We start from the raw sequence: 13,568 nt of genomic DNA on the forward strand, positions 1-13,568 counted from the left end.
AGTCTAGTGAAGAGGCCCCTGGGGGGGGGGGTGTGCTTTTGAAAGGGATTGGGATCCTGGTCATTTCTTCCTCTTCTGAGACAGAATCTCTTTAGCTATGGCTGTCTTGGACTTGCTGTCTAGGCCATGTTGGTCTAGAACTCAGAGCTACCTATCTGTCTCCTGTCTTCTCTTTACTTTCTTGTCACAAGGTGAGGTGTCTGCTCCATGCTCCCTGTGATATACTATACTATAACAGGCACAAAGCAATATGGCCACAGTCAAGCAGCCAGGGACTGGAAGGTTGAAACTGAGCCAAGATAACCCTTCCTTTCCCTTTCCCCTTCCTTTTATTGAGATAGTGTCACTGTGTAGCCCTGGCTGGCCTCTAACTCAGGATGGTACCACCTCAGTCTTTTAATACTGGGATTATAGGCATGTACCAAACACCTTCTTTTTATCTCAGATTTGCTAATGATGATGTATCTGCTCCCCCCCCCATAGTGACAGGAGGCAAATCTGTGAGTTAGGGGCCAGCCAGTGAGACCTTGTTTCAAAACAACAGGAACAAAATTAAAAAAAAAAAATCACAAGAGGGCTCAGTGGGTAAACATAATAAAAATAAATAAAAAGTAGTAAAATAAAAAATAAATAATAGTAAATAAATCACTGTGAGTTCCAGGCCAGCCTGATATACACAGAGAATTCCAGGACAGTCAGGAATATAGACCCTGTTTCAAACAAACAAAACAAAACACCCCCCCACAAACAAAATCAAACCACCAGGCATATTATCACATGCCTTTAATCTCAACATTGGGAGGCAGAGGCAGATGGATGTCTGCGAGTTCATGGATAGTCTGATCTACGTAGCAAGTTCCTCAGCAGGTAGGCCCTTATTTTGGATTCAAGGCTAGCATGGGCTACATAGCAAGATGGCCTCAAAACAAAACAAAACAAAATAAAGCTGGGTGGTGGCCCACACCTTTGCTCCCAGCACTGGAAAGGCAGAGGCAGGCAGAGCTCTGAGTTCAAGGCAACCCTGATCTACAGAATGAGCTCCTGGATGGTCAGAGCTCCACGAAGAAACCCTGTCTCAAATAAAAAAAAAACCAAAAAAAAAAAAAAAAAAAAGAACAAAAAATATCAGAGAAGCTGAGGTTGTAAAGTAGTGGTAGAACATTTTTCTATAATGCATGAGGCTCTGGGTTGATGTCTAGTACCAAGCATTAAAAAACAAAACAAAACCCAAACACTGTAATAGTTGGCATGGTGTACATGCCTTTAATCTCAGGACTCAGGAGGCAAAGGTAGGCAGATCTCTGTAAGTTGGAGGCCAGCCTCATCTACATAGAGAATTACAGGACAGCCAGGGCTATGTAGAGACCGTCTCAAAAAACTAAAAACAAACAAAAAAACCCCTATGCTAGTTGGCAGAGTGCTTGTCTAGGATGAACAAAGTCTCAGATTAGATCCCCTGCACTCACAAAATATGACATGGTGATGTATGTTTACCTCAGAGCTATGGCAACAGTAGGGGGCCTAGGCACACGTGTGGAGGTCAGAGGACAGCTTTCAGGAGTTGGTTCTCTCCTTCTACCAGCTGGACCCTGGAGTTTGAATAAGGTCCTCAGGTTTGGCAAGTGCCTGCCTTAGCTATTTCATTGGCCCTGCCAAAGAGTACTTTTAAATGAAAACAACCAAGTTGATTCTAAAATTCTTATGTAATGAGGAAACACGAGATGGACTCAGGACGGTGGAGTGCGGGAGCTATGAGATATCAAGTGTACTGTAAAACATATAGGTACAAAGACCTCGGGGCAGACTTGGAATTCTAAAAAGACCCGCATGTGCAGGAATCTTTTTTTCTTTTGGTTTTTGGAGACAGGGTTTCTCTGTTGCTTTGGAGGCTGTCCTGGAACTTGCCCTGTAGACCAGGCTGGCCTCGAACTCACAGAGATCCTCCTGCCTCTGCCTCCCAAGAGGAGTCTGTTTTTTAGGCAAAGTCTTGTATATACTCATGGATTCCAGCCTCATGGTAATGTCGTGATCCACTGCTCTTACCTTCCCAATTAGGATTAGAGATACTTTTTTGTTTCTGTTTTTTAAAGACAGGGTTTCTCTAGGTAGCCCTGGCAGTCCTGGAATTCTGTCAATCAAGCTAACTCACGGAGATACATACACTGCCTCTGCCTCCCACGTGCCATGATGCCTGTTTTTTGAACAGGATCTCACTGTGTAACTCTGCCTGGCTTAGAACTCAAGAGATCTGCCTGCCTGTATCTCCTAAGTACTGGGATTAGGAGTCAAGGTGTGAACCAACAATACCTTTCTGGTTATGAATTTTTAAAAAGGCACTAACAATGAGGAAAGAAAGTCATTTTTAATGGATGAGCTAGGGACAAGTGGCTCTTTCTCTAGTTAAAAAGTTAGCTGTCTCCTTCCCATAAATGACAGATTTCAAAAAGCTGTGGTTAGTTTAGTAGAACACCAATCTACTATGCCAAGTGCTAAAGACCCTAGGTTCAGTCCTTAGTACCAAACAAAAAACCCAAAAAGCTCTTCATTAAAAATTTCAGAGAAGTTGGGAGCTGGAGAGATGACTCAGAGGTTAAGAGCATTGGCTGCTCTCCCAGAGGTCCTGAGTTCAATTCCCAGCAACCACATGGTGGCTCACAACCATCTGTAATGAGATCTGGTGCCCTCTTCTGGTGTGCAGGGATATATGCAGGCATAACATTATATACATAATAAATGAATAAAATATTTAAAAAAAATTTCAGAGAAGTTAAAGATAGATTTATCTTTAACCCATCTGGTTTATTTTTCCACGTACATACATCTATATATACACAAAGATACATTTAGTGTCACAAAAAACAAACATGAAGAATGGATAAATGAGAGCCGGGGAAGGCATGATCACCAGATACCAGATTTCCTGTTCAGAAATGAGAGTCTATATAGTGTGTCTGAGGCTAAATATACCTCCCGTAATGACCACCCACCGAAACCAACTATCAATCCACAACAGAAAAGCAAAATGCCCCAGAAAGCAAAAGGAAGACTCCAAAGTAGAAGTCCCATTAGCTCAAACAAAAATAAACAAACAAGCAGCCTAGCACTAGGGAGGCAGAGGCAGGCAGATCTCTGGGAGTTCAAGGCCAGCCTGGTCTACAAAGCTGCACAGAGAAACTGACTTGAAAAATCCAAAAAATAAAATTAAAAAATTAACACACAACCACATTAGGAGTTGGCAACAGGGTTGAACAGCTCTACTGTGGGATGCAGGAAATGACCCGCAGAGGAAAGACTAAGCTGGGAGGCCAATCTTCAGGATCTACCAGTGGCTGGGCTAATGCTAGCAGTGTAGAACCAGAAGCAAAAGCCTCTCAAAGAGAGACAGGACATAGTTCATAGAAGCTTGCATAGTTTAGTGAGTACTTAGGCCATTGAAGGATCTTTTAAATAATGGGAAGAACTATCTTAAAATAAGTAAATGAAAGCAGGCCATCATGAGCAAAGGTCTGAATCATAATAAACCTTTGGACGCTGAGGTACAAGGGATGAGGTTGTTACACCAGCCTTTAATAAAAGGTTAGTAGCCAGCCAGGAACAGTGGCTCATACCTGTGATCCCAACTCTTGGGGGTTGAGGCACGACAGCCATTGAATTGGTTAGCCTAGGCTACACAGTGATTTCTGGGTTACTGAGACCATCTCAAGAAAAGATTTTAGGAAAGGTAATATCCTAAAGAGATTAGCAAAATTCAAAGAAAATCGGGAGATGGTAAGGAGAGGGGTATCCTGACCATGGACACATTCTGGAGATGACGGGGCTAAGGTAAAGAGAGAGATACACAGGGTGTTATTTATATGGCAGCAGATAGTAAATACTATTGCAGGACAAGGTAACCAGGAAGGAAGGGAAGCAGCTCACAAGGCACCATGGGATTTGTCCTGAGCTGTAGAGGCAGATGGGTACTGGGTCCTATGTTGTAACCCTAACTATTGGAATCACTACTGAATGTATGCAGATAATGCAGTAGGACTGTTGTCAGTTACGGAGGCACAGCAGAGTGAGGTACTGTGAACAAGTACACCCCACAAATTCCAGCCAAACTCCATTTCCTTCCCATTCTACCCAGAGGTGACCAAGGCCTCCACCAAAAAAGAAGGCTTCATTTCACCGTGAGCTTCCCCTCACACAGAGAGCCACTCAGACACCAGAGTAAGTCATCACCCACCAGGGGTTTAATTCTTCTAGGTCAGTTCAGAAAGGGGCCACGCCTTGTGTCCATTCAAAAGAAAAGATCTGCAGGGCACCCTGGGAATGTCCAAGCCCAGAAAAGCCAAGGGGCAGTCCCTGAGCAAGTAGAGAAGTGGCTCCATCGGGCTCAGGCTGCCTCCTCCTCCTCCTCCTCTTCACTCTCCTCCTCACTCTCATGATATTGTCTGTGATTGGTGTTGACAAAGAGGTCAGAGTCATCTTCAGAGCCTGACTCATCTCCTGACAGCTGTGGTTCAGCGGGGAGTTCTGGCTGACTCTGTCTGTGTGAGCAAGAGGACAGAATAAGTAACATCTTCTGGAAAACCACATCTATAATCCAGAGTCACAAAAAATCAGGACCATCAACTAAACCAAGAGGTTTCTGAGAATCCAGGAGCCCCAAACCCTGATGTGGTGGCCCATGCCTGGTATTTAGAAGGCTGAGGCAGAGGACGATGAGTTTGAGGACAGCCTGGGCTACATGAGACCCTGAATCAACACATAAAAAACAAGAGGGGCTTTTGAAAAAGAGAGCAAATAGGGAATCCCAAGCAAAGAAAATACACTAAGGATTACCTCCTACCCACCCCATCACTGGTTTCAGTTAAGGAACCAACAACTCTACTAGCATCACTGACACACAGTGAGCTCACACTTCCTAACAGCTGGTGCACTAAGCCAGAGGTTCACAAACCTTAACACTTCAACCCTTTAACACAGTTCCTCATGTGGCGGTGACCCCAACCACAAAATTATTTCATTGTTACTCAGTAACTGCTATTTTGCTACTGTTATGAATCCTGATGTAGATATCTGATATTCGATCCCCCAAAGGGATTGAGACCCCCAGATGAGAACTGTCACACTAAGCAATTGCATAAGCATTAGCTTTCTTACTTTGCATAATCCTGTCTCTTAGGTAAACTCTTGTTTTTGAGAAAAGGTTTCATGTAGCTCAAGCTGGCCTTTTCTTTTTGGGGGGAGGGCGCGGCGGGGATTTGAGGCAAGGTCTCTGTGGCTTTGTAGGCTGTCCTGGAACTAGCTCTTGTAGACCAGGCTGGACTCGAACTCACAGAGATCTGTCAGGCTGACTTTGAACCAGATTCATATACACAATGCTGTTTCAAACCCCTGCTTCCATCTTGTAATTGCCAGCATTACAGGCATATACTACCACACCCAGTTAAGAATCTATCTGAAGACATTAAATAATGTACCTAAAGGCACTTGCCTATTAAGTAACAAAGCCAGCATTTTAACTTGGAGCATTGGCCTTTAAGCCATACCCATAACTATCCACTCTAGTGTTAGAGTTCTCAACAGGAGAAAAGCAGGATCACCTTTCTCCTGGAGACACCAAGGTGTGAAATTGTATTTTGGTCTTCCCCGGGCTGGAGCTTGCTCCTCACCTGTTCATATTGTTTTGTTTCTCAGCTACCTCAGAGAAGGCTTCAGGCCTGTGACGAGAGAAGAGCCAGGTTAGCGAGCAAAGAGAAACCTCTCAGCAAAATAGCTATTTCCAAATGTTCCTCTTGGGAGGGCACACCTTCAACCCCATTCCCTAGCTAGGATGCTAATCCCCAGCAGCCAGAGATTATCCTACCAGTGCCCCTCCTTCTGCAGAGAACGGACATGGTTCTTGCAGAGCACAAAAGAAATCTCAGCCTTCACTTTTTCTCCCTCTTCAATTGGGTCAACAATGAGGAAGTCCCCTGTGTGTGACAAAAGATAAGTCATTCCTATGTGAAGGAGAAAATCAAGAATCAAGGTCATAGCTCTGTACTGTAGAGGGATGTTTCTAACCTCTCTTGATCCAGATGTTCTTGCGGTATTTGGAGGGCATGCTCACCAGGAAGCGCTGCCCTTGTGCCGTCTCTACCTCATGCAGATTGTTCCCCGGAGTCCTAAGGACCTGGTCCAGGAAAGACCAAGAATTAGGCACTTTATCAGTTAGATCAAGCACACACTGACCTGCACTGAGCCCTTCCCACACCCCAGGGGTCCAATGGGAGTAGAGAAAAGCTCAGACCAATCTCCCTACCTTTACTATCTGCTGTTGGTCCGAGGGCACCATGTGCTCTCCCAATACCTCCTGCACCACATGCTTTCTCTTGGTGGCCTGAGACATGCTGGGCTCTGTCCAGGGTTGTTAGGATGCCGAGACTGTCAGCTCTTCTTCCAGAGTTATGTGGATAGCAGTCTTAGAAGCCAGGACTGCTCTCAGGAGAAGCAGCCGTATACGAGAAAGTGCCACCTTGCCCTGTTAAAAACACGAGCTTTACAGGACTGGTAGACTTGCTGGTCTTGTAGAGAATACAGGTATGGTTTCCAGCACTCACACAGGGTTCCAACTGACCCTGACTCCAATACCCTCTTTTTGAGACACACATACAGGTAAAAACACTGATAAATATAAAAAAATAAAATCATTAAAAGACAAAACACAAGTTTACCAGGTGGTGGCGCATGCCTTTAATCCCAGCACCCAGGAGGCCTAGGCAGGGGTTCTCTGTGAGTTCAAAGAGACCAGCTTGGTCTACAGAGCGGGTTCCAAGACAGGCTCCAAAACACAGAGAAACCCTGTCTCGAAAAACCAAAACAACAACAAAAACACACAAGCTTTAGCCAGATGCTGGTGTATGCCTTTATTCCTAGCACTTGGTATGCAGAGGCAGGCAGATATTTGTTGAGTTCTAGGTCAGTCTGGTTACATAGTGAGACCCTGTCTCAAAAGGAAGCAAACATGACGTTTAAGGGTGGGAGAGATGTCTCAGGACCCAGCACCCACATCGGTTGACTCACAACCATCTCTAACTCCAGTTCTAGGGGAATCCAATGCCCTCTTCTGGCCACCAAGGACACTTGCAACACCCACATACAGAGTAAATCTTAAAAACAAAACAAAAAAAAAAGTCTTAGTTGGGAGAGTGTGGGTGGCTCAAGCCTTTAATCTCAAAACGCTAATCCCAAACCATAGACGGCAAGCAGAGCTCTGAAAGATGGAGGTCAGTCTGGCCTAGGTAGTAAGATGTCCTCTCGATAACAAACAAGAAAGAAGTAAATAAAATGAGATCTACTCCTGTTATACTTACTGATGTGACGATAAAACCATATGCACCTCCCAGGCCGATCATTCTTTTTTTTTTTTTTCGAAACAGGGTTTCTCTATGCAGCTTTGGAAGCTGTCCTGGAACTCACTCTGTAGACCAGGCTGGCCTCGAACTCACAGAGATCCGCCTGCCTCTGCCTCCCGAGTGCTGGGATTAAAGGCGTGCGCCACCACCGCCCGGCCAGGCCGATCATTCTGACAACTTTTTGTTTTCTTTTTCGAGACAGGGTTTCTCTGTGTAGTCTTGGCTGTCCTGGGACGCGCTCTGCAGATCAGTTTGATCTCGAACTCATAGAGATCCGCCTGTCTCTGCCTCCTGAGTGCTGGCACTAAAGGCGTGCGCCACCACCGCCCGGGCTGACAACCTCTTTGGGGAAGTTTGAGATAAACTACTTTCCTCTACATGCTTCACCACCCCCAAGTCTACGGCAGCCATACAACAGATGCTCGCCCTACTAACACTCATGGTGTAGACTGACTCGGCGACATCGCGGCGCTTCAAGCCGAAAGACCCTTCGAGAAAAGAACCACCACCCCACAGCACTCACCCGCTCGGCGTTACACAAGCAAGCTACGTTTTCCAGGTTGACGCTGAAAGCAGCTCCTCTACGACTCACTTCAAGACCGAGTCAACAAAAGCAAAGAAATGCGGCTTGCAGGTGGTCACGAAGGTCGCGCCGGTTTGGACGCCTGGCCTCAGACCTCCGGTGCCCCCAGCTTCCCTCAGCCGGCTTCAGATAGACTGAGTGAGGAACCCGCGAGAACTGCGCTTCCGGGGCTCTCATTAGCCCTCCGGATGCCCCGCCCCTTCTTTGTCCGTTCCTTTAAGTCTTCCCTCGACCATGTCAGGCAATACAAGTCTCTAAGTTCCAGGTGCTGGGCAGGAAAAAGACTAAGGTTCTCTTCGGAGGCCTCGGTCTCACAGATGGGAAGCGGGGCCGGAGAAACAAGACCATAGAAAGCAGCGCGGCTTCCTGCGAGGGACCGGAAAACAGCGACTATTGTGGGCGCCGCAGCTAGCGGTTGCGCCTCGACTCTATGGCTCTCTGTGGCTAGACGTGCCCAATTTGGATATTGTTTCTTTGAAGGCGGCTCCTGACACGACCCGGAAGCGGAAGTTGAAGAACGTTCTAGTAGCTTGAGGTACCGGCGGGAGCGGCCGAGTGGCGCGAGGAGCCGTTACCAGGGCCGGAGCAGCTGGTGAGCGTGAGCAGCGAAGCAGGGCTCCGGCTGGGCGGCGGAGGCGGGAGGGAGAGGCGCACTCACCGCGGAGGCGCGCCTCTGCAGCGGAGCAGCCCGGCCCTGCGGCTGGGGCGGTGCGCGGCGCGTACGAGCGGCGGCGCGTGGAGGAGGCGGGGCGGCGCGTTTGGGGCGGGGCCTGGGGGACCCGCGAGGCGTGAGCTTCGGAGGGCTGCGGGAGCAGGAGCGTGGCGCTTGTTGGCTTCTGGAGGGCGGCGAGGGTACCGAGACCCTCTTTTTTGCTGTTTCTACCACGTGGTAGCTCTCGTCGGGGTCAGTGTCTCCCTAGCCAAGGTCACCAAGAGTGACAGCTTCAGGGCGGTTCCTGGCTGCCGAGACTTGGAATCTTTACGTGCGCCACCTGTTAGTGCAAGCTGGTATTTCCATCGGCTCAGTCCCGAAACCCAGGAAAGTGGCGATTTCCGAATGTAGTAGGGAGAAAGACCTTCCCTGACCCTCAGTTTTCTCATGTGTGAGAGGAGGCAGTCGAGGAAGCAGCCACAATAGCTGACCTAGGAGATTGCCCTTGGAGTGTGGTCTTCAGCCCTAACCTGCCTTTTTTTGGGATTCCCAGGTTAAACCTGATCAAGATGACAACCTCCCAAAAGCACCGTGACTTCGTGGCAGAGCCCATGGGGGAAAAGCCAGTGGGGAGCCTGGCCGGGATTGGTGAAGTCCTGGGCAAGAAGCTGGAGGAAAGGGGCTTTGACAAGGTGTGGGGCGGTCACAAATGCCAGGGAGGGCGGGAGTGAAAGTTGGCAACAGGTGTTTCCAAGCAGGAAACGGGGAGTTAGGAAAAGCAGGGGCACGGGGAGGCACGAAGTGGTTGGGGGCACCTAGGGAGGCAAAGTCAGTTTTGTTGTGTTGGTTTGTTGTGTTTTGGAGACAGGACCTCTGTCTCACAAGTGCTGGGATTAAAGGTGTGCCCCACTGTGCCCTGCCCTTAGTGTGTTTTCAGTGCCATGAAAGTGAGGCCTAGTGGCCCTGCCCGTGACCCAGCACTCGGGGGCTGCGGCAAGAGGGTTCTCATCGAGTTTAGTGCCAGTCCAGCAACAAAGCAAGACCCTGTCTTACACAAAACAAGCAAAACTAAAGTAGCCCTGCCTTCTCAAGTACTTACCTAGCTTCAGAGATCCGGCCCCTTCAAGGTGATACCACATAGTCTTGTTGCTCTTAGCTCACAAGGCACTTAGCTGTATTCCCTTTCCTTTTTCACAGGCTTATGTGGTCCTTGGCCAGTTTCTGGTGCTAAAGAAAGATGAAGACCTCTTCCGAGAATGGCTGAAAGACACGTGTGGTGCCAATGCCAAGCAGTCCCGGGACTGCTTTGGGTGCCTTCGAGAATGGTGTGATGCCTTCTTGTAGTGTACTCTGGGACTCCTCAGCCCCCAGCCACAGAATTGAGTCTCCAGAGTCTGAAGCCTGGCGGGGCTCCTCCCTGCCCTCCATGAAGGAAAAGATTACTGTTGTCACGCTCACTTCCTGCGTCCTCCAGGGTCTCTTGGGAGTTCTCCCCTCAGCATGCAGCCTTTTTAGAATCCTCGCCCTTGCATGCCTCGCCCCTCCTCCCCCTGCAGCTCCATGGCAACAGTTAACTTTCCCGAATGGGTTCCTGGCCCCTTTCTCCCTCCATTCACAATCTGTTGGATGTCCTTTGGCTCTTTTTTTTTCTTTTTTGACAAAAACAGTCACATCCTTATAAAGATTTTTAGAATAATAAAGTCAGTGGCCTTCATGGTTGGTGTTCTGTGTTGGAAAGCAGGTGGGCTGAGAGTTATGTCTTCCCCAGGGACTGAACTCCTCTACCTTATTCCTTATCAGTGCAGACCGAAACTGGTGGCTTCCTTTTCCCCTCCCAAAAGGGAGCCACCCTAGCCATGTGGGCCTTGGGCAGGTGCCCTAGGTGTCCCAATTCCTAAATAGTGTGGGACAGACTGTGGGTTTATTTCTTCCTGGGAGCTAGGTAGGCTGTAGGCTTCCAGATGTCAACATTGGTCCAGGCAGCACCTGGTGGAAAAGTTAGTGGGAGTCGGGTACCAGGAAGAGGGTGTATAGGATGTGGGTAAGAGTTCACCTGCCAGTCATCATGTCATGTGCTCTTGTAGCCTCTGGGAAGAATGGGTGGGACTGCCCAGCTATCATAGTCATAAAAGGAAATAGTTAAACTTAAAACTAAATTCCAGTTCTGTTGTTTTCAAGCTCATTGTGAACTGACCTGAAACTAACATCTTTGTAAGCATTTTTCATCATTTTATTTTATTTTGAAGAGATGAAGAAATTTTGCTCTCAGAAAAGCTAATTTGCCCATTTGGGAGACTGTGTTCCTTTTGGGGGGTGGGGGATTCAAGACAGGGTTTCTCTGGCTTTGGAGCCTGTCCTGGAACTAGCTCTTGTAGACCAGCCTGGTCCCGAACTCCCAGTGCTGGGATTAAAGGCGTGCGCCACCACCGCCTGGCCAGATACAATGTTTTAACACTCAACCTGCTTGGTGTTCATTCCTCCAATAGAAGACATCACTGAGCAGTGACTTGCTTATAGGGCAAATGAAATGCTTTTCTGCATGTTTACTGTCCAGGAAAGCAAGGATGACAGTACAGGACTGGACGTAGCATGAGAAAATTTTCATGGTCTCAATGAAGAGAATGTTAATAAAATGGTCTGCATTAATACTAGAATCTTAATCTAAAACCTGAGTAAAGGGATGGGCACAGAGAGGGTGAGAGCATTTTTATTGATAAAATCCTCACCCAGAATACATACTATAGCTGCTGTGAGGAAAATGTCTGAGATATGGCTCAGTTGGCAGAGTGTGGTGGTATACACCTCTGTAATCATAGCTCGCACATGAGAGGACCTGAAGTTCAAGGTCATTCTTGGCTACAAAGCAAGTTCCAGGCCAGCCTAGGGTTCATGAGATTTTATCTCCAAAAGAAATCGGTCTGTGGAGATGGCTCAGAGAGTAAAGCAAGAGAACCTGAGTTCAAATCCATAGCACCCACATAAAAACAGAAATGGCTGCACATTCCCATAACACCATCACCATTGTTACAGAGCAGAGAATTGAAGGAGTTCACTGGACAATCAGTTCTAGGTCCAGTGAGAAACCGTCTCAATAAGTGGAGTGGAGAATGATAGAGGAGGATGCCTGACCTTCAAAGGAATCACCCCGCCCCCCAGCACATGAGAGAAAAGGGGACACGGGCTGGGGGTGTAGTTTTGTGGTAGAATGCCTAGCGTTCATGAGGCCCTGGATTCAAAGCCTAGTATTGCAAAAAGAAAAGAGGACAACATAATAGGGAACTTGGTAGAAAATCTGAAACGGAGGTTTTTAAAATAGTACATGAAAAGGGTTCATTATCATTAGGAATGAGAAAAACAAGTGCCATTAATGCCTAACTGATTGGCAAAAATCTTAAGTCAGACAATACCAAGTGTTGAGCAGATGGAGCAACCGGAACTGATCCGAGTTGGTGGGAGTAAATTGCTATGAGCACTGTGGAAAAACAGCTGAGTGTTATTTTGCAAAACCGACACACCCGGTGAGCCATCAATTCCATTCTTAGGACTGTGCCTGTAAGAAACTCCAGAGCACCTGTACCAGGACTTTAAGAAATGTCGCAGCTGCCTAGCCTGTGAGACCCTGCTGTACCCGCCTGTGGTTCCCAGTATGAGCGGAAGTTCTTGTACTGCACAGCAGGGAAAGTGAACCAGAGCAGTAGTTCAGAATGGGACCATGGACACAAAACCATGTGGCTGGCCGAGCTTTGCTGGCGCATGCCTTTAATCCCAGCACTCAAGAGGCAGCGGCAGATGAATCTTTGTGCGGCCAGCCTGGTCTACAGAGCAAGTTCCAGGACAGCCAAGACTGCACAGAGAAACCCTATCTTGAAAAAAACAAGAAGCATAACAAAAACACAAGGAAAAACATGTGGTTCTATTCTCGGGATTTCTGTGTTTGTGTCTTGCTGTGTAGGTCTGGCTAGCCTGGTACTCACTCTGTAGCCCTAAGATGGCCTCAAACTCACAGCAATTCTCCTGACTTAACCTGCTGAATGCCAGGATTGCAGTCCTACACCATGACCTGTTTCTATTCATGTTCAGCAGTAAATTCTTGCTTAGGGATTCCTATGTAGGTAGTAAAACCAGAAAGAAAATCAAGGTACTGCTTATTGCAAAAAATGAGTGATAGAACCTAGGGGTGTGGCACTGCTATAGTGCTTGCTTAGGCCCTGGACTTAAACCCTGGCCAAAAGGATTTAAAAAGAAGAAAGTCAGCCGGGCGTTGGTGGCGCACGCCTTTAATCCCAGCACTCGGGAGGCAGAGGCAGGCGGATCTCTGTGAGTTCGAGACCAGCCTGGACTACCAAGTGAATTCCAGGACAGCCTCCAAAGCCACAGAGAAACCCTGTCTCGAAAAACCAAAAAAAAAAAAAAAAAAAAAAAAAAAGAAAAAAGTCAATGGCAAAGGGGGAGGAATCACCAAATCAATAGTGGTCATCTTCTTTGGAGAAGAAAAGCTCAGTGATAATGGAGGGGCTTGCAAATAGGAGTGATGTTTTCATTTTCTGATCCCTCCTGAGGTGGTAAAATTGTCTCTAATTATTGAATTGAACAAGTCTTCAGATGTAGCTAAATGGTAATTACTTACCTAGCATGTATTAAATCCTGGGTTCAATGTCTGTCATCTCTCACACACAATGAACACGTGTGTTGTATGCCCTGTTGTGTGTATTGGTGATATTTTAGAGCTGTAAGATAAAAGCAAACAAACAAACAAAGGAGCCTGAGGAGTACCAGGTGCGGCGGTGTGTGTTTATAATCTGAACATTTGGGAGGCAGAAACAGGAGGATTGAGAATTTCAGACTAGCCCGGGCTCCACAGTAAGGCAGTGTCAAAAATAAGACAAGACAAAAGAACCATGAAACGAAACACAATCTGAGGCTCTAACAGTCACTGTTCAGACATGGGGAT

The 13,568-nt window shown here is 47.3% G+C and overlaps 2 protein-coding genes across 2 annotated transcripts; one reads left to right on the forward strand and one right to left on the reverse strand.

The window, feature by feature from the left end:
* Nucleotides 1-4,210: 4,210 nt before the first annotated feature.
* Nucleotides 4,211-8,059, reverse strand: Eif1ad (eukaryotic translation initiation factor 1A domain containing). Its single transcript, XM_005064015.4, has 6 exons — nucleotides 7,906-8,059; nucleotides 6,290-6,508; nucleotides 6,052-6,160; nucleotides 5,852-5,960; nucleotides 5,658-5,705; nucleotides 4,211-4,529 (listed from the first exon to the last, which is right to left on the reverse strand). Exons 2-6 carry the CDS (start codon nucleotides 6,374-6,376, stop codon nucleotides 4,376-4,378), a joined length of 507 nt encoding a protein of 168 aa, XP_005064072.1. The 5' UTR covers nucleotides 6,377-6,508; nucleotides 7,906-8,059; the 3' UTR covers nucleotides 4,211-4,375.
* Nucleotides 8,060-8,475: 416 nt separating this feature from the next.
* On the forward strand, nucleotides 8,476-10,331 carry Banf1 (BAF nuclear assembly factor 1). The gene is made up of 3 exons (XM_005064016.4): nucleotides 8,476-8,557; nucleotides 9,171-9,309; nucleotides 9,815-10,331. The coding sequence occupies exons 2-3, from the start codon at nucleotides 9,187-9,189 to the stop codon at nucleotides 9,959-9,961; spliced, it is 270 nt and encodes an 89-aa protein (XP_005064073.1). The 5' UTR covers nucleotides 8,476-8,557; nucleotides 9,171-9,186; the 3' UTR covers nucleotides 9,962-10,331.
* The last annotated feature ends 3,237 nt before the right edge of the window (nucleotides 10,332-13,568 follow it).

This window comes from Mesocricetus auratus, unplaced genomic scaffold (assembly GCF_017639785.1).
Source record: "Mesocricetus auratus isolate SY011 unplaced genomic scaffold, BCM_Maur_2.0 Super-Scaffold_4256, whole genome shotgun sequence".
Lineage (NCBI taxonomy): Eukaryota > Metazoa > Chordata > Mammalia > Rodentia > Cricetidae > Mesocricetus > Mesocricetus auratus.